Source organism: Pteropus vampyrus, unplaced genomic scaffold (assembly GCF_000151845.1).
Source record: "Pteropus vampyrus isolate Shadow unplaced genomic scaffold, Pvam_2.0 Scaffold74, whole genome shotgun sequence".
Classification (NCBI taxonomy): domain Eukaryota; kingdom Metazoa; phylum Chordata; class Mammalia; order Chiroptera; family Pteropodidae; genus Pteropus; species Pteropus vampyrus.
In genome coordinates, this window is record NW_011888855.1 from 754,420 (window position 1) to 774,861 (window position 20,442).

The window sequence follows — 20,442 nt, forward strand, 5'->3', positions numbered from 1 at the left end:
GTAAGATTTCTCTCTTTCTGATAGTCTTCCAAGGTCTTTGTACCCCCCAAATGTTTCTTATGCTCTTGGTACTACTGTTTGGTTCCTTTCTTTTCCTAGACATCAGGGACCCAGGTCAGTGTAATTGTAACATTACAGATTTAAGGATACTCTGATGCCAACTTATTGTGAGAAGGTGATTTTATTTGATAAAGATGATGGCATTAATTTTATTGATAGAATGAGGATGATACCCTTATTATTCCTCTGCTTAGGCCTGCAAACACCTTTACCTAGTAGTGGGTAAGTGTGGAAGGTATACCAGTTAACTGTTGCATGTAACAATCCACCCCAAAACTTAGTGATTTAAAACAACACCGTTTATCACTTCTCACAAGTCTATGGGTTGACTGGGTTTTTCTGCTGATAGGAACCGGCTTGGTTGATCTCGGCTGGGCTCACTCATGTATCTGATCTGCCAACCAATCAGCTAGAATTAACTCCGTTTTCTCCACACATTTCTCACTTCCCTCCAGCAGCTAGCCTGGTCATGCTCGTGGCATGGCAGAGGTACAAGAGCCAGCAAGCTCAGCCATGCAAGGAAGCAATAGAAATACACACTTTTCAAACTTATGACAGCAGCACATTTGCTAACATAATATGGGCCAAAGAAAATGATATGACTAAGGCCAGTATCAGACTGAGAAGGGACTACAAAGTTGCAGGATATAGGAAAGCTATTAGTTGGGGTCATTAAATGCAATCAGTCTCCCAATCAGTAGCCCTCAATGTGAAAGAAAACCTGTAGACTTATATTTCTAGGTCAGGTGTGTCCTAGAAGGAAAAAGCAGTCCAAGTAAGAATTGCTGTGTACTGATTGGGACTATGCTATGGGCATGCACTGGGCTAGGCACCTTCCCTGTTTATGTGCCAAGCCTCATAACAGCTCTGCAAGGTGGGTAGGAAATCGGAGCTTGGGAGGTTAAATAACTTGCTCAAGGTCACCCAGCTAATATGTGGTCAGATAGGGATTAGAGTGCAGGTCAGTACGACCCCCAAAGCCCAGGTTCTTTTCACCACACCTTTTGCCTCTCAGAAGTACCAGGGTCTGCCTTACCTTCCCTCCAGCTCAGTTTTCAGTTGAGTTGATACCTTTTGAGTAGTAAGCCAAACCCCTCCTCCAGAGCTGCTGTGATCCCAGGAGAATGAACAGCTCTTCAGGAAGCCCACGCTCCTCCCACTCAGCATTAACTGAAGTGCTCTTTCCTCTCAGACAGGAATGGGTCTGTGAGCTACACAGACAGCCCGAGGATTGTGGCCTCTCGAGACATGTCAGAGGAGGAAGGGCCCTCTTTCTTCTCTTTAACCTTCAAGATTTGGGGACATTGGGGCATTAGGGCATTTGGGCATGAGCTTTGGAGTCAGCCTCCCTGGGGTTTAAATCCTAGTTCACTCACTCACTCACTAGCTCTGTAACCTTGGGCAACTCATTTAACTTTTAAAATCTGTTTCTTCATCTAAAAAAATGGGAATAATCACACCTAGTTTGCAGAGCTGTTACAAGGACTAAAATTATGTATATAAAGTGCCTAACCCAGTATGTGGCATATAATAAGTGACAGTATTAATATTGTTAGTATTATCTCTAAGCAGAGCCTTCCCCTCCTGGGAAACCCTGTTTCTGTCTGTTGGACAGGTTCCCCCCACCTCCAGCCAGTCTGTGCAGACCTGTTGCCTGCTGTGTCATCGGGAACGCAAAGGCTGGGAAGAAGGTCCTTCCCAGAATGGACTGGTGTTGCAGGGTGAGAAGCTGCCCCCTGACTTCATGCCAAAGCTCGTCAAGAATCTCCTAGGCGAGATGCCTCTGTGGGTCTGCCAGAGCTGCCGAAGGAGCATGGAGGAAGATGAAAGACAGACAGGTCGAGAGCATGCAGTGGCGGTAGGTAACCACTGGGAAGGGTCCCTGAGCGCAGGAAGATGGCCTGCCCAAAGAAGTCACACTGTCGAGCTGTTCCTTCCCTGTCCTCAGGTGGCTCTCCTTGGGCAGCCCCTACGCCCAGGAGCTGAGGGGCTGCTGGGCTGTACCCACACAGCATTAGCAGCTTGGGTTCACATGTAGGGGAAGAAGAGAGGCTTCAGGCAGCCCACCGACCCCTTAGGAGAGTCTGTGCACAGTGTGAGGGCCAGCTCGTAGGTGTATTGATAGATGGAAACCCTGTCCCTTCCATGTGACCGAGCTGCCTTCAGCTCTGCGGTAGCTTGAAAGCCAACCAGTGTGACGTAGAGGACAGAGGTCGATTTGAGGGTCTGCATCGTGTCTCAGAAGGCCTGCAGGAGGTTGGGAACCAACTAGTCTGCCTCTCCTGAATCACAGTGGTCACAACGTCCTTGTTTCTCATCCCCTCCAACCCCTCTTTTCCCAGAGTCAGTTCAGCTTCAGGACTCTTGATTTAAAGACCCTCCTCTCCTCTGCAGCTCTCAGGACACCCCCACAGGCCCATAGTTGACAGGCAGTCTCGCCCCACCCCACCCCACCCCACCCCTCAGAGTGTCTCTCACCAGTGCCCACACACTTCACCTCACCTCGGCAGCACAGCCCTTCCCGGCTGGGGCCCAGGGGCCTGGAGAGGAAGCTCTCCTGGGTAAGCTTAGGCAGCACTGGGTCAGCTGTGATGCCTGCTGTTGTGTCATAGGCCTTTTTCTAACCCCTTCTCCAGATCTCCTTGTCACACACATCTTGCAAATCACAGTCTTGTGGGGGTGACTCTCATTCCTCTTCGTCCTCCTCTTCATCATCCTCGTCCTCGTCCTGCCATGGGAACTCAGGGGACTGGGATCCCAGCTCATTCCTGTCAGCACATAAGCTCTCGGGCCTCTGGAACTCCCCACACTCCAGCGGGGCCGTGCCGGGCAGCTCGCTTGGGAGTCCTCCTGCCATCCCCGGTGAGTCTCTGGACTCAGAGAGATCTGTGTCTGTAAACGTGGACATTGTGTTTTCCTAACCACTTTGCTCAAATAAACTGGAAGATCAGTTATTAAATTAAGTGGAAGTAGAGCTGTTCTGGTGGAAGCAAGGGGAAACCCCATTCTCCAGGACTCTGAAGTTACAAACTACTACCATCTTTGGCTCTGGCAGCTATTCCCACTGGATCTGGAAAGGGACCTGGTGAGTGCTGGCTGAATAGAAAGTGGAGTCTGGGAGGGCCCTTAAAGGGAGCTAGGGCTTAGCTCCTCTAACACCTGACCCCTCCATCCGCACAGAGGACCTTCCTAAGGTGGGTGTTAAAAGGGTGCACTTCCATCCACAAGAGGTTGGCAGTGCAAGCTGTCTTGACTGTTAGCCCATTTTGCAGCTGTCTGAGCCTGCTTTAGACCCTGAGGTAACCCTTAGAGACTCGAAGGAGAAATCGGGAGTTACCGATGTACTGTGTAAACATGGAACTCCTGTCTACTTCTGAGTGGAGGGCTGAGCTCCTCAGAGGGATGCCGCCCCCAGAACTGTGCAAGTTGAGCAGTACCTAGTTCCAGTTGTTGTGGCGCATAAACCCCAGAGTCGTGAAAGCCTTTTCCCACTTCTCTGAACTTCGAGACCACCAGAGTCTGGCTTCCCCTGGCTGCCTCAGCCTTCTTGGCCCAGATGCAGAACCGCCTCCTGCTGTCATGCCTGCTGCTCCACTGGCTTCTGCAGCCCTGCCCTGGGCCTGAGGAATGCCTGAGCCAGCAGGCCCTAGAGCAACCCTGACAGAATGCATTTCCCCTCTTGTACCAAGGTTGAGGGGTGTGGCCTTCCTTGGGGCTGGCATTCCTGGTACCTCCTCCCTCAGGCCTGAGCTCCTCCAGCCTGTCCAGCCAAGCTGTTACCTGCAGAGAAACCCTCAGCCCAAGGTGGCACTGCTGGACATTCCCCAAAGCTCATGGGTCCACTGCTGAGAGGCTGTGCCCAGACAGGTCTCTCTGGTCACAGAAAGCAGGAGGCAGGGGCAGCGGGCCCTCAGGCCTGCTTTCCTGGAGTCTTGGCTCCTGTTCCGACACCTTATTCCCCATCTGCCCACAGGTGAGGTTTTCCCCATCTTGGAGCACCACCGGCACGCAGACCTCACTGCTCCACCCAACAGCCCCACTGGCCACCACCCCCAGCCAGCATCGCTGATCCCCTCTCACCCTGGATCCTTTGGCTCAGCGCCTCACCCGCACCTGTTGCCTAGCACCCCAGCAGCGCCTTTCCCTGCCCAGGCTTCGGAATGCCCTGTGGCTGCTGCCGCCGCCCCCCACTCCCCAGGGGCATGTCAGAGCCCCCACCTGCCCTCCACCAGCATGCCGCTCCTGAAGATGCCTCCACCTTTCTCGGGGTGCGGCCACCCCTGTAGTGGGCACTGCAGCGGACCCTGTGGTGGGCCCTGCAATGGGCCTCTGCTCCCAGCACCGAGCTCGCAGCAGCTCCCAAACACTCACAGGTAAGCCGGGGAGTGGCCTGAAGGGCAGACTGCCTGCTGACTTGGGCTTAAGAGTTTTGGAATACTTTGCAAAGGATACCTTTGGGTTGGAAATTAAAGGGTAGATTCTTTATGGGTTTTTTGTTTGTTTGTTTTTCCAATTATAAAGGAAATGTGTTTATTATTTTTTAAAAACTTGGAAAAATTTAGAAATGTGCAAAGAAAAAAATGTCCTTATACCCTAAGGATAAATTTCTAATGCTGCAGTAGTTTTTCGTCCCAACATTTCTGTATGTAACATAATTAAGTCCCTGTTCTATATACATTTTTGTGTAGTTATTTTTTAACATTATACCATGATCATTTCCCCAGTTAAATTCTTCAAAAACTTTTCATTGGCCACATAATGTCTTATTGTATAGGTCTAGCATAATTTGTCATTCCTCCATTCCTAGACATTTAGGCATTTCCAGTTTTTAATCATTATTGATAAAGCTTATAAGTATCCTTGCACCCAAATCTGTGTTTGAGTTAGGAATTATGTCTTTAGGGTCCTGAAAGTCACTCTTGGTACTGAGAAAGGTTGTATTAATATGTATTTGAAAGATAAGAGTTCTTTGGAGAAGGTAGGTATGTATTTTTATATTATAAATCAGATTTATGTTTATTCTGCATTTATATTTTTCTATCCTAAAATCCTACCCACCCCGGTATCACCACTCTTAGCAGTTTTCCCTTGGTGTCTCCCTTGCACGGCGTTGGTGGCCGAGTCTCTCCCATGCGGTGCTGGTGCTGTCTATTCGGTTTTTCATTGCCTGGTCTCACTTGGCATTGTGAGGATCTCATGTGGTCTCCTGAGCCGTGGCTTCACAGGCTGGAGGATGCTCGCCACAGTCCACTTTGCTCTTCTCCCCTTGTTGAACATTTAGTCATTCCAGCATTTGAACATTATAAATAATGTCTAAAGGTGTTTTTGCCTAAAGCTTTTTTCATTTGGGGGTTTTTCTCCTTGGAATAGACCCCTCAGAATGAAAAAGTTCTTGGTTTAAAGCAAGGGTCTCCAACTCCTAGGTATCAGTACTGGTCCGTGGCCTGTTAGGAACCAGACCACACAGCAGGAGGTGAGCAGCTGGTGAGTGTGCAGAGTTTCATCTGTATTTGCAGCTGCTCCCCAGCGCTAGCGTCACCACCCCAGCTCCACCTCAGATTGTCAGGCATTAGGTTCTCATAGGAGCGCCGGTCCCTGGTGCCAAAAAGGTTGGAGACTGCTGGTTTAAAGGATATCAGGATGTCTTTCTTTTGTTGTTGTTGTTCGTTTTGCTTTTTTGAGAAGGGTTCTTAATACACATTGAAAAGTTGCTTTCCAGAGTGCTCTCCAAAATGACATAGCACCATTATTAGGGTGCTGGTCTCCATATTCTCGGGTGCACTGGGCATTTTAATTTTGCTAATGTAGTTGATGAAAGAGTGGTCAGTTTGGATTAAGCTTCTACAAGCACCACTGGGAGTGATTCCTGCCCCACCTATTCTACCCCGTGCCCCATGCGGGACCCGCCCTGGAGCTGAGCCTCCTCCCGGCCTCCTCCCGGCCTCCTCCCGGCCTCCTCCCGGCCTCTTCCCCACCCTTCCACTGGACTCCCACTGCCAAGGGACCTGGGATTCAGGCTCTGGTACTTCTGCTCCAGTTCTGGGAATTTGCAGGCCTGTCTGTTCCTCACCTGGGAAAACAGTCTATATTACGAGAAGCTGTCGTGCTTCCTGAGGTCATCAGAGCAGTACAGGGGGCAAGCATGAACTTCGCCCACAGACCTGGCTGAGTCCGACCACTCCTTGAGCAAAGCACTGAGGCACTCTGAGCCTGTCTCCTCCACTGCACAGTGGCGATAGCGACATGATTTTGCAGGCTGTGAGAGATGGTTAAAAATCTTATACTGAATACAGCACCTGGCACAAACAGGAGCACTTAGAGTCTGTGTCTCACAAGGCACGTTTGCTTTCCGAACCGCAACGTCCCACAAAGGCAACTCCAGCCACTGGCGCAGACTCAGGCCTAGAGCTTTAGAATGAAAGGAGACTGACCCTGCTGACCTTTGGATGCTCCAAGGGAGCCATCAGCCCACTAATCTGTTCAGACACCTACTTACTGAGCACCTACTGTGTGTAAGGTGGTTATGCTCCACACTGAGACCCAAAAATAGAAGCGACATGGTCCCTGCCTTTGGAGGGCTCATGGTTGCTCTGAGACAAATGGACAAACAGACCATTGCAATAAAGTGTGGTAGATGGTAGGATAGAGTTGCGCATGGTGCCCTCAGAATCCAGGAGGATCACACAGTGGGTATGGGCCGGGGAGGCATGGGGGACCTTTCCGGAGTTAGGCCCCTGTCCTGTGAGAGGCCCTGATGAGGCCTGACCCCTCAGCCCCTGTGAGATGGGGCTACGGAAGGCCAGTGGGACGACACGGGGCTGCTTCCCGGCTTGCATTGCATCCTGCTCCTGCCCTCTCTTACCTTTGGGCCTGTCTTTCTTCCTCATCAGCAGAGACTCTGGGTGCAAGGGACACAAGTTCCCACACAGTGGCCCGGCCTGCCCGCTGCCCCAGCCCTGCGAGGCAGACGAGGGTCTGGGCGAGGAAGAAGACAGCAGCTCAGAGCGCAGCTCCTGCACATCATCCTCCGCCCACCAGAGAGATGGCAAGTTCTGTGACTGCTGCTACTGTGAGTTCTTCGGCCACAGTGCGGTGAGTGAGCCTGCGGGCAATGAGGGCTGGGGGCCAGCCATGGGGGCCCAAGGCGCGCCCACTTGCCCCTTGCTCTAGGGACCGCGCTGGGCCCTGTGAATCCTCGCACCTGCATCTGCTCACTTGACCCTCACAGCACACTGATGAGGTAGGGGTTTAACATTTTGCTGCCTTTGCTCTTTTCACGGCTTCTCTTAAGATTGACTTTTTTTCTTTAGGCAAAAGGAAAGGAAATGGCAGAGAGAAAGCTATGATTCTGATGAGTATGTGTATGTGTGTAATCACAAAGAAGTGAACGCTTGTGCGTGATGAAGGCAGAGTGGCAGCAGAGGCTCTCGGTCCCCAGGTGTGAGAGCCAGTCAAGGGACAGGCCGGGAGCACAGATGGCACCAGGAAAGAGGCTCAGAGCAGAGTACATGCTGTCTCTGGACAGGGGGAGGAAGCAGTTCAGAAGGCTCCCAAGGTGAAGAGGAAAGGGCTGCCGGCTAGGGGAGAGCAGTTGAGGACGGAAGAAATGAACATAGTTCCGTTGCTCGTCACCTTTGAGCTAGGGATTATCCTCACTTTAGAGATGACTAAATTGAGGCTCACAAGACTCAGTGACCTGCCCAAGGTCATACAGCTTCTAAGTGATGAAGCCTGGCTCTTAGGCCAGTGTGCTCCCAGCACTGTCATGTGCCTCCTACCTCCCACCCCCCACCCACCACTGCCTGGGCTCCGGCCTGGCTGAGGGTGAAGCCATTTGGCCTCTGTGGCTCTGGGAGAAAAAACAGTTGTCTCGCTTCTCACCACATGTTTGGTGCTAGCGGGTGGGAGTGCCACGGGCTTCCCAGGCCCGGGGTGTAATGTCAGCACCTCCCCCTCCCCCAGCCACCCGCTGCCCCGACGAGTCGGAATTATACCGAGATCCGAGAGAAGCTCCGCTCAAGGCTGACCAGGCGGAAAGAGGAGCTGCCCATGAAGGGGGGCGCCCTGGGCGGGATCCCTGGGGAGCCCGCCGTGGACCACCGAGATGTGGATGAGCTGCTGGAATTCATCAACAGCACGGAACCCAAAGTCCCCAACAGCGCCAGGGCCGCCAAACGGGCCCGGCACAAGCTGAAAAAGAAGGTGGGTGTGGAGGGGAGCCAAGCTCTACCACCTCTTCTCCCCGAGGAGTCCTTCGCCCCAACCCCAGGACTTCTGGGTCATGACTGGTGCTGGCTGCCCAAAAGCCTTGCTGTGGCTCACTACTCTGGGAAGGTCTCAATGAGTTTGTGAGGCAACAGGGTCAGGGAGACTGGGGCTCAATGAGTGGAGGACAAACGAGTCCTGGCCTCAGAAGCCGCTTACTGGATTCCTCCAAGCCCAGGACTTACTTCAGTCAGTCAGTCATTTACTCATTCAACAAACATTTTTGCAAATACTAGGAGCCAGAGCATGTTACGGTTAAGTTCTCACCCTGGAGAAACTCGATCCACTAGAGAGACTGACCCAAACTGGATGAGCACTTTAGTGTGTGACAACTACTGGCATGAGGGAAGACCCCCATCCTGCCTGGGCATGCTGGAAATAACTGTACCAAGAGGCTGACTCGGGAATTGGGTCACAGGGAGTGAATATAAATTCATGATGGAGGACCCTCCCAGCAGCACTGTAGCTTGGGCTCAGACAAGAGGCAGGACAGATGGTGGAGGTGACGGAGGGCCTTGTAGGCCCTGCAGGAGAGCTTTGACTTGATCTCGCAGCTGAAAGAAAGTCACTAGAGAGCTTTAATCGAAGAATGCACTTGGTCAGATCTGTATGCTGAGATTACTGTGTGGCAATAGGGAGGGGAGGCTGGCAGGGTGACACTCCAGGAAAGCCGAGGGCCAGGGTAGAGATGCTTCATGGTGGGGCTGCAGCAGGAGGTGGATTTTCAGAGGAAGGAGAGTGACAAGCTTTGGTGATCTCGTTACAGGACAGGGAGATGCAGGAGTTAGGGTTGTCTCCCAGGTGTTTGCTTGGGTGACTGGCAGGATGGCGTGCTTTTCACTGAGCAAGGATGGGATTAGCAGAAGACGGGAATTCAGCTGGGACACATTGACTCAGAGGTTCTCACGAGACATCCAAGTGGAGATGGAGGCGCGGGGCTGGGAGTTGCCAGCACGGAGTTGTAATTGAAGCCATGAGAATGACCCAGGGAGCGCATCCCCGAGGGCTGAGGAGAGACTCCCGTGAGTCCTTTCCAGGCAGCCCCGATGCCAGGCTAGCCCCAGAGCTTGATGGCCGTCCCCTGCCGCCTCATTACCACTTCACCTGCCTGCCCCGAGCTGCGTCTGCGCAATGCTGCACTCAGGAACCCAGCAGCCGACAAGATCGGGTTTGACAACCAGCTAGCTCCAGGTCCTGGGTGGTCAAACAGCCCTGGTGCTCTTGAAAGCAGCCGTGGTTCTCCATCTTTTTCCAGCCCAAAGAACAACCAGGACCTTTGCCCTGCAGCAGTGAGCCAAGGGGTCCCACCGCTGCCTTCAGAAAGCAGTTTGCACTTTCTTTCTCTCATCCAATGTTGCCTAGGTGTCCGGTGGGCAGCAGCGGCCTTTCCTGAGCTCTTGAGGCAGTTACATCCCAGCAAGTGTGCTTCGCAGTTCCCAGACCTGGTGTGCTTTTCATAACTCTTTCTCCTTCACTAGTAGTGCTCTCCTTCCCGCCTCCCCCACCCTACCCCCACCCCTTTTTCCTCCTGATAATTTCCTCTGAGCTCAGCTTAGATGTCTCCTTTTTTGCAGACTTGCTCGGGTAACTTCTCCCTCTACACTCCTGATACACCTTTTACATCTCTCTAGTCTGCCATTTCACACACTGCTCACTCATTCAGAAACTTGCTCCCCAGCTGCTGTCTACCCAGCCCAGTCTAGAGGACACAGAGGAAGCAGGCAGTCGCAACATCATATGAGAGGTGATCATGGTCATTACCTGTTTCTACATCAGCCTCCCCCTGTGTCCCTCCACCTGAGCTTGCAATCTGGCTGTTTACCAAAACCCAAGCTTTCCCTGGGAGTCACACAGTGGAGACTGTTGGTTCTCTCCCACCTCGGGAGATGAAAAAAGGCGAGTGTCCTTCTTCTGCTCCCTTATACGTTCCCAGACTGTGACTCTCCCCTTCACGGGCTAACCCCTGCTGCTTTGGAACTGACTGTTGGCTCTCTCATCTGCAACCTTCTGGCCACTCCTCTTTATCCACTGAGGACTGTCACCTGCCTCTTTCTCCTCTTCCCGGGCCAGGTGAGATCCCTTGATCATCATTTACTCACTTCTTACCAATACTCTCAATTCCTTGCCCCATTGCCCTTCCGTTAACATCTACTCAGAAAAGCTGCAGCCCTGGGTTCGACCCCAACCTGCCCCTCCCCCCAGACCCAAGGAAAGCACTGACGCTGTGGCACCAGGCCACGGGGTCTCCTGCTTGCTGAGCCCCCACACTGCCTTGCAGGCCTCTGCAGCTCCCTAGTGTTCTTGCTCGTCACCACTTCATCACAGCCCCTTTGTCAGGCCTCTAACTTCCAGGTTTTCCCACCCCACCCCCACCTCATTTTTTGGCAAATAACCTTACTTCCTGTCCCAGCAAGGCCAGTGGACAAGCACTCTCTCAACCACCCCACCTGCAGACTTTCTTGTCATGAGGGATGAGTTACCCCATTCCTAAGGCCCACGCAGTCCTTTGCCACCTCTTCAGGCTCACACTGACTTCCAGTCCTGTGGCTGCAGCCTCTCCCCTGGGCTGTTTCCCATCAGCATTCCATTGCCTGGTACTCTCTTTTTTAAAAGCAAACTGTTTCATTGAGCATACAGCCCTCCGTCTCACCCCCGCCCCACCCCCGTCTCTTTCCTCTCATCACAGCCAAATTCTTGAATACTGTTTTTTCTCTGCTTCACTGTCTTTACTTCTGTACACTCACTACACCACCACCCCCTACCCCTGCTGAGAGCCACGTGTGACTTCTTTGTTGCTAAATTCAAATCCTATTCTCCTGGGTCATCTTTATCCACTAGGTGACATCTCCCATTTGTGTTTGTTCTCCTTTCCAGACATTGTGTACTTTGGCTCCTCCGCCTTCAGTCGGGGGACAGAGAAAGGACAGTGAGAGTGCTGGGGTCTGCCCATCGCTCACCTTCCTCTCTGCCCTCTTCTCTGTTCTCCTTCGTGAGTACCTCTTCTTCTACTCCCTTCTCTCCCCTCTGAGGACATCTTCCCGGGCAAGAGGAGCCATCTAAATACTGTTGCCTCTTGGTTGGGTATAGCCACCTGTTTCCTCCACGCACGTCACACTGATGTCCGCTACTGCCACTGGGCACCTCCTCACAACGTCCCACAGGTACTCAAACTCAGCACATCCAAAACTGAGCTTGTTGTCTTTCTCCAAAGAGGCCTGCTCCTCCTCCTCCATTGTCTGTCTCGTTGGATGCACCACCATCTGCCCAGTTGTCTGAACCAGAACCCAGGTGTCACCCTGGGAGGAATGCGTCACGGTGATTGGGAGCAGCGGGCCTTGGATTTGGACTTCAGTTTGAAACCTGGCTCTGCCACACTTGCTGTATGACCTTGGGCCAATCACTTAACCTCCAAGCCTCAGTTTCTTCATCCATAAAATGAGAATAACAGTAGAACATAACTCAGATTGTTGCGAGAATGAAATGGAGTGATGCACGGAAAGGTTTGGCAGAGTGAGCGCTCATTCCAACTGGCTGCTAGAGCAGCATAGTGGGTGTTGGGTTGTTTGTGTGACTCATCTTGATCTCTGTCCCCGCCCATCACCAAGAGTCCTGGCCACCCTACCTCCCCAAATAGCTCAAACCGTCCACTTCTCTCCACCTAACAGCCACTACTTTAAAAGCCTTCAGTGGCTGCACGTTGCCCTCAGGATCGAACCCAGCCTGGAGCACGGCCTGCAGGGCTCTTCAGGACCCAGCCCCTACTTAGCTCACCACCTTCCTCTAAGTCTGTCCTTTCTGGCCTTCCTACCCACCCCACCTCCCCAAAAGAAATCTTGGCTCCAGCAGTATCTCTGAGTGGTTTGCATCCCCTAAAGATATTGTGCTTTACCATTTTCCAGCCTTTCCACTTGTTCTTCCTTCTGTCTGGAAAGTGCTTGTCTCTCTTTCACCAGGATAGTCCCCCTCAGCTGTCATACCCAGGGAGATAACTGCTGCTGGGAAGCATTCCCTGATAGCTGAGTCTGGGTTCCCAGAGCACCTTGTGCTTGCTTCTCTGTAGCTCTTGTCACTGTCACGCACAGTTAAACAGCCTGTTTGCACGTCTCTCTGCCCAGCAGACTCGAGTCAGCGAGCAGAGACTGTCTCCTGCACTGCTGAGCTCTCAGCACCCAGCCCAGTTCCTCAGAGTCGGTGTTCAAGAAGTGATTGTCAGACAGGATTGAAAAACATAAGAACTTCTGCAGATTACAGCTGGTGTGCTATCTCAACTCTGCCACTTACTAGCCGTGTAACCTTGGGCCACTTCCTTTTTCTTTCTGAAGTTGAGTCCTCATCTGTAAATTGAGAATAATGATGCAGCAAGTGCAGTTGTGAGGATTAAATGAAACAACATATGGGAATACCAAGCTCATAGTACCCGAAGAAAATGTGTGTTTCTGTGCTTTCCCTTTTTCACTACCAAATTGTATGTGGTTCCACATCGCTCCCTCTGCACCAGCAGTTTTCAGACATCTTTGTATAGCAGCAGAATTCTCTTCTGCAAATGAAGTCTTCCATGGAACTCAGTTTCTAACAAAGCAAAGCCATTCTGGTGCAGGGGAGGAGTGAAGAGAAGGGCCTTCTAGTCCTTTGTGCATCCCCACGGCCTCGGAGCTCGGCCCATGACCTTGAATTTCATGGCACACAGCTGGAAACACTGATCCAGACAGCTGCTCCCTCACCTGAGCACCACAGTGCCAAGGCCTCGCCTTACTTGCGCCTGGGGAAAAGGGTCCACCTTCTCAGATGTCCTTATAGCAACCCTATGAGGTATATAGGTAGGTCATTTTTCTCCCAAATTTACCAATGAAGATAGTAAGGTTCAGAGAATAAGTGATATGTCCAAGGTCCTAGTCAGTTGTGGAGCCAGTGTTCAAAAAAGACGAGAATAAATTAAACACATGCCTGCTTTAAATTGACTCTGAGGTGGTGGCAAGTCCTCTTTTCTCTCCCCACTTTCCTTTTTCTGTTTCTCCCCCTTCATCCTCAAGTCAGCTAAGAAATATGTGAGATGGCGGAAGTCATCTAGCCCCTGGCACCACACCACTGCCTCCTTCCTATAGGCCTTTGACATCTGTCTCCTGTCTCCTCAAAAGGCCTTCTTGGCCTGTTGTTGCTTGAGGTTGGGCAGAGGGGTGGGTGGCTCAGCCCACAGACTTTCCTTTTCGTTCTCCAGTTCTGGCTCTGTCCACATGGATTGGCAGGGCCTGGCCTCACATGGGCCAAGGGGCTGCTTTTACATCTTGCCTGGGGGCCCATGTGGCTGTCATTGTATGCTGTGGGGCACAGTTTAGCCATGCCCTTAATTACTTGAGGCCAGTTGAGAAATGAGTGGCATGCCTATGGGAACTTCGCCCTCTTCAGTGGCACCCATACATAGCATCAGGAGAGCACATACATTCCCGGCCACCCAGAGAAGTCTCAGCTCCACATCTTCTTTCCTAAATGACCTGCATGATGACACGGCTTTTCCCCTGCTACCTACAGAATTGGAGAGAAGGACTCCGTAGCAGCCGTCTTTCTCACATGCATCCTTGCTTTGATCTTCACTCCAGTGTTGTCCCTATTTTGCAGATGAGTCCACTGAGACTCAGCAAATAGCTGGATTGGTCAAGCTGAAGCCTGGGAGGCAAGATTCAATTAGCTATTGAATCTTGAGCTCACCTTCTTAGGCCCTAGTATTGACACTAGGGCTCTGCACAACCACGCTGGAAAAACCCTGCCCTCTGGGTGTAACTGCCTCTACCCCCAGGACACGTACCTGCCTAGTCGCACTTACTCTTTACTCTCGCAGAGTGGGCAAGCAGGCCAGGATCCTGAGGCCCTTCCTCCAACCAGTTATGGCAAAGCTGGGCCCCACACTGGTGTGTCAGGTGTCACAGTGTACCTGGCAGCTGCCAGGCCCCTACTGAAACTGCCTCTTGTATTGCAGGAAAAGGAGAAGGCCCAGTTGGCAGCAGAAGCTCTAAAGCAGGTGAATCGTGGTGTTTCCGGAAACCGGGAGCAGAGGCCCGCCCGGGAGAAGCTTTTGGAGTGGCCGGACCGGGAACTGGATCGGGTCAGCAGTTTCCTGAGTGGCCGTCTACGCGAGATCAAGAACACCGTCAAGGACTCCCTCCGCACTGGCTTCAGTGCGCATGAGCTCAGCACCGACGGCAATGGCTTCTCCAGCGAAGGGGCTGTTGAGCCAGATCCCCAGAGCCTACCCGCCTCGAACCTCAATGGCCCCTCAGAGCATCACCCTGACATCAACCTGGACCTGTCCCCTTTGACTTTGGGCTCCCCTCAGAACCACACGTTACAAGCTCCAGGCGAGCCAGCCCCACCATGGGCAGAAATGCAAGGCCCCCACCCACCGTGGACAGAGGTGAGGGGCCCCCCTCCCGGTATTAACCCCGAGAATGGGTTAGTGAGGAGACTCAACACTGTACCCAACCTGTCCCGGGTGATCTGGGTCAAGACACCCAAGCCAGGCAACACCACCTCTGAGGAACCAAGCCCAAAGGAAGTCCCCAGTTGCAAGGAGGAGCTGCCTGAGTCTGTGGCCTCAGGTGGGAAGCCACGGAAAGGCAAAAGACAGGGCATTCAGGCCAAGAAGAGTGAGGCAAGCCCAGCTCCCCGACCCTTGGCCAGCCTGGAGGCTCCCAGTGCCAAGAGCCAGAACCCCAGCCCCAAGCAACCAGGCAAGGCCCCGGAGCCTCCCAAAGTGGGCAGCTGTGCGGAGTTCGGAGAAGGAAGCCGGGGGAGCCGGCCAGGACCAGGCTGGGCAGGCAGCCCCAAAGCTGACAAGGAGAAGGGCAGCTCATGGCGAAACTGGCCAGGTGAGGCCAAGGCACGGCCTCCAGAGCAGGAGTCTGTGCAGCCCCCGGGCCCAGCAAGGCCACAGAGCTTGCCACAGGCCAAGGGCCGCAACCGCCGCAGCCGCAACAAGCAGGAGAAGTCGGCCTCTTCCTTGGGTGAGTGCGCCAGGAACAGTGGCTGACCCCTGCCCCCAGCCAAGCCATGGGGTGGAGGGCAGTCCTTGTGTATGGGCAGCACTGACCCAGAGGCCTGGCTGTGGGCACTGAGCCCCACTGGCTATGTCTTCCTAGACGATGTGTTCCTGCCCAAGGACATGGATGGGGTGGAGATGGATGAGACTGACCGAGAGGTGGAGTACTTCAAGAGGTAGGTGTGGGCGCCTGCCGCTCTGTCCACATCCAACCTCAGGACGGCCTCTCAGCCCTGCACCCTTGAAGGGAGGGCCTTTCCAGCCCCCCATGCTCTCCCACCAGCCTATCTGCTGGAACTTAGGGAGTCACTTGGCAGTTCAGGGCATGTGGGAGGGTGCAAGGGATCAGGCGAAGGAGGCATATCAGATCCCAAGAACCAGGGCTTTTTCCAGTCTCATTCACTTTGTTTATTCACTTGTACTTCCTCTGCTCTGCCTGGACTGAGCTCTGGGGCAGAAGCAAACCAGACAGTCCAGATGAGGAGAGAGCATAGACTTCCAGTCTAGTACTATTAAGGGAGTGAGGGCTGGGCCTGGAAAAGGGACTGCAGAGCAAGCTGGAGTGGGGGCAGCTCGGGAAGCCCTCCCAGAAGAGTTGGTGACCAGGCCAAAATTTGATTAAGAATGAGTGGGCCAGGCAAAACCAAAAGGGTATTCATGACAGTGGAGTCGGCACGTATAAAGATGTAAGGGTGAAAGAAACATATCGTTCTTGGAACAGTAGGGGGCCCAGTATAGCTAGAGGGAAATACAGGGTAAGAAGGGGGCTGAATCCCAAGACAGTGTCACTGTCTTCATACACCCCTGGGCTTGTGAGTGCTTTGGCCAGGAAGCCCCCGCAGCTAGCACAGCTCCCTTACCTGCTAGACCCCAACACCCAGGAGCTGGTGGGGTTGCGCACAGTTGACTTGGCTTCTTTAGTGATCAGGACACATGGGTCTAAGAGAGGGGTCCAGGAAGCAAGAGGGATCTCTGATTGTGCTTCTCCTGTGTACTCCCTTCCCCAAACCTGACAGGTTCTGTTTGGATTCTGCAAAGCAAACACGTCAGAAAGTTGCTGTGAATTGGACCAATTTCAGCCTCAAGAAAACTGCTCCCAGCACAGCTCAGTGAGGTATAAGAGACCCCCAAGTGTTATGTTCATTCCCTCCCTGCTAGCTCCTGTGCTCTGAGGCACAGAGAGTTGAGCTGAGGCTTGGCAGCCCTGCCCCCTGTCACATCTCCACAGTGACAACCCAGCAGGCTATGCTGTCCGAAGGAACAAGCCCCATCTCTTCTCTTCCTGAGGCCATTTATCCCTAGGCCGTTTATCTCTCCCCTCTGGGCCAGGCCCTCTTGCCCCTTCCTGCATTGCCACCCCCTGGGGTATCTCCATCAGACCTCCACTTCCGCTGCCAGCTGCCTCCCCAAGTGCCCAGTGGGCCCAGAGGGCTACCCACACCCCTGACATTATCAGCCTCAGGGTTGAATCTCTGCTGAGCCTGGCTCCTCCATGCAGGCTACCAGGGCCAGCCCCAAGGGATCAGCATGGACAGCCAAGCTAGACCAAGGCCTTGGAGGTCACTTAGGCCTAGCAGAGTTGGGGGACACTCTCCTTAAACAGAGTAGGTTCCATAAGGAAATGAATAGCGGTGCTGCCTCCTGGAAGAAGAGGCCTGGCCACTAGCTCAGCTGTGACCTCCCCTTCTGGCCACCTGCACAGGTCGTGTTGTCTGAAATGTTGACCTGTCAGATGATGATCTGGACTGAGAACAGAAGAATGGAGAAGGCGATGGGCTGAGGACCATAGTATAGAGGAAGAAGGGTAGCTGGCAGGCCAGCTCTGGTGCTGGGCTTGGGGCCCGATGGAGGTGCAGTGCCAGATCTCAGCCCTGTGTCTCTGGGATTAGGCCTTTCTGGCAACCACATAGCTGCCCTAGGGCAGGCTGGGACCAGTGAGGAGAGGGGAAGCTGAATCCACAGACACCCCAAGAGGGTGTCCTCACTGTCCCCCTCCCCCCTCCCTGGGCCAAGGAGGCAGACTTCCTGGATCCTTGGCTAAGCCTCCCTGTCCCTCTGGGTCAGGATTCCCCTCCTTTGATGCTGGCCTTAGCTCCTTAGAGGCAGCCTTCGGGGCTGGGCTGCCTGTCACCAGAGTCAGAAATGGCTTCAGACTTGCCTCAAACCCATTGCTCTGAGAGACTGGGCTCCCTGATCCTTTGCCAAACTGAGATGTCCACACTCCCAAGAGCTGCCGCTTGGGTCAAGGTGCCCTCCTGCTTCTCTTCTCCACCTCCACCAGAACCAGGAATGATTGGGTACCCCAAGCACTTCCATCTGCTGCCCCTTGTGAGGGAAAAAGAGGTGCACCTCCTGCAGGCCTAGTGCCTCCATCATCAGCCATCTCCTGCCACTCTTTGGCTGACCTCTTTCCCAAGACAGAGCTGTTCCCTCCCCAAAGCTCCTTGATCTTCTCTACTGTCCTAAGAGCAGAGTCCCAAGTATGAGAGAAAACAGATCCAGCCTGGGCTGTGTACCTGGAGCCTGAGGCAAGAGTCTGAGCACAGGGCTGGCCTCTCCACAGCCTGTCACCAGGAAGACATGTGCCAGAGGCTGGGCTCTTCCTCTACCCTGGCCTGGGTGAGGATATACTGCTTCAGGGGCCCGTGAGCTTCTTAGGGATGGTCCCACATGCCTTGACATCTAGGATCCTATTGACAGAAGAACGGGACTGAGCTGTTTCCTGGAAGTGTCTGTTGGAGGTGATGGAGGAAGTCTGTTCAGTGTTTTTGGTACAGGGAGCAAAAGTAGAAGACTGCCATTCCTACCTTCACAGAGACGCAGGGAGACCCAGAGGCGGCCTGGGAAGGCCGTGCTCACTACATGGCCATGCTCTTCTGTTTTCTCAGCCGCTGCCAGGTCCAGCTTCTTCAGGGTGTCCAACTGCCAGCTGAAGGTCTACAGTTTCTTCCTCCTCCACATCCCTACTCACCTGCCGAAGACCCTCCCAGCTCCCCACCATCCCAGACTGACCAAAAGCTGAATGGATGCCATGCCGATCTGGGGCCCCTCAGGACCGCCACAGAGCCGCCTCCTGGTGCTACGCAGCCTCCACACTCAGAGCCTGGGGGCTGGGCTGGCCTGTGGGCCGGGGGATGACGGTACTGCTGGCCCAACACTGCTCTCTGTTTGGTTTTTTGTTTTTGTTTTATTTTTTTTAATTCTTTACTTTTGATACTGTGAAGATCTTTCCTGCGAAAGATAAAGCAACATTTGGACACAGAGTTGGTGTGTTTCCTGTGTGGGCTGGGTCAGAGCCAGGTGAGCGATGTAATCAGAAGCATGGGGTCTACCTTAGTCACCAACCTTGTTAAACACATACTGCCTGTTAATGGTTTGTCATTGTTTCCTCTTAATTTTTGCACCAGTTCTATGTGGGACTGGTCGCATTTTATAGTCGAGGAAACTAAAGCTAAGATAGAAAAGTGATTTGAGGGAGCTGGGTCTAGCTGACTAGGGTTAGAGCACAGGCCTGGATAACTGTAACCTCTGCCCCTTCTCTTGTTGGGAGGGAAACAGCCCCTTCCCCATGCTATGTCTGTTTCCCTTTCTGCAAGAGTGGTGAGTTGGAGGGATGGGACTTGGTCTCTGGGCAGCTGACATGAGAAGGGGCCTGGGGAACGCTTGAGGCCTTTATGGACTGTGCACCTGTAGCCTGGGTGTGTGGGGTTGTCAGGGGATGTGGCAGGTAAATGCAGTTTTTATAAATTGGATCTGACTTTCCAATGGGGATGAGACATATAGCTTAAGTACTTGAGAGTTAAGAGGATAACCCTTCCATAAAGTAAAGCAAACTACCTCTTCCTCCTCCCTGCTTTGCAAATTCAGATTTTAATATGATAGGTTTCTAAAAATGCCTCACATGCATGTTTGGCCCAACTCCTTGCCCCCAATGTTGTTTTCTCCACTAAAACCAACTCTTAACTTGAGCTCATGTGGAGAACAATGGAGGCAATGGTCAGTCACTAAGAGCAGGATCAGAAAACGCTCCCTCCTCCCTCTCCTCCACGCCATGGGCTGGCAGTCAATGCCAGCTTCCTCTTCCAAAGTGAAATAGTATTGCCCACAGGCTCATGAATCCTGGAGCCTGTCTTTTCACAGTCCCCAAGGAACTGTGGACACTCTCCTGTGGACCCTTTGTCTGTGTATTTATTACCTGTGTTCCTCTCACCCTCCAACTCTTGCTCCAGGCAGCTGCCCTGCAGCTGAATTGGCACAGCTATCTAAAATTCTGCATCATTTGGAAATTGCAGGTCTGATTCAAGCAGCCTCTTTTTTTACAGAGGACTTCTGTGAGTGGCATTCAGGGCCCTCCCTGCCTGGCCCCTGCTTCCAGCATTGACTCCAGACACACCTACAACTCAGTTTCTAGCTAGGCTTGGCACCCTCTCTCCCGACTCCGGACTTCTCTAATCCCAGATTATGGTTCCTTCATGAATTCCTGCTTATCCTTCACATCTCAGTTGAGAGGCCACTTTTACTAAGAGGATCAGGTAGTGCTGCCTTGTCTTGTCTGTCTTTTGATACTTCTCTTTAACCTCAAGACTGGTTATCTATATTTCTGGCTCCTCAACTAGCCTGTAATCTCACAAACCAGGTTTGTGTCTTGCTCATCTTTATCTACTTCAGCACTACACAGTACCCAGCACACATATTAAACATATGAAAAAGGAAAGGATAGCACTGACCCATCACTCCTCTCTGACAAGGCTCTGCATAGTCGGCCCAATCTACCTCACCGACCCTTGCTCTGGCTACCCCCACACTACATGGGTCAAGTGATCTCTTTATTACTTGGGAACCTGTGCACTTGCATGTGGCCAGACCATTCCTGCAGGACCCTCTATCAAGAAGTCTTTCTAACTTTCCACTCCCTGCTCTGAGATTCCACACTTCCCTGGAAGCTCAGATCCAGTGTCTCCTCGAAGCCACCCGTGGTTCCCCAGGCAGCGAGGCACTCTGAGCTCTATTACAGCATTTGCAATAACAATCGGTTACACACGTATGTATAGGTCCTCAGTTAAAAACCACCGTCATCAGTATTTTAT

At 52.8% G+C, this 20,442-nt stretch overlaps 1 protein-coding gene across 8 annotated transcripts in view; it reads left to right on the top strand.

Annotated features, from left to right (window-relative positions):
- Window positions 1-18,618, top strand: part of FAM193B (family with sequence similarity 193 member B) — a 30,540-nt gene extending 11,922 nt beyond the window's left edge. For 4 of the 8 annotated variants that reach the window (XM_011362175.2, XM_011362180.2, XM_011362181.2 and 1 more), the window contains 9 exons: window positions 1,676-1,918; window positions 2,697-2,922; window positions 4,034-4,433; window positions 6,951-7,152; window positions 8,023-8,262; window positions 14,297-15,320; window positions 15,456-15,531; window positions 16,372-16,469; window positions 18,244-18,618. In XM_011362175.2, coding sequence (XP_011360477.1) covers window positions 1,676-1,918; window positions 2,697-2,922; window positions 4,034-4,433; window positions 6,951-7,152; window positions 8,023-8,262; window positions 14,297-15,320; window positions 15,456-15,531; window positions 16,372-16,468 — 2,508 coding nt within the window. In that variant the 3' untranslated portion in view covers window position 16,469; window positions 18,244-18,618. The remainder of the gene's footprint in view (window positions 1-1,675; window positions 1,919-2,696; window positions 2,923-4,033; window positions 4,434-6,950; window positions 7,153-8,022; window positions 8,263-14,296; window positions 15,321-15,455; window positions 15,532-16,371; window positions 16,470-18,243) is intronic. The other 4 variants (XM_011362177.2, XM_011362182.2, XM_011362176.2 and 1 more) reach the window with 3 other exon arrangements.
- The last annotated feature ends 1,824 nt before the right edge of the window (window positions 18,619-20,442 follow it).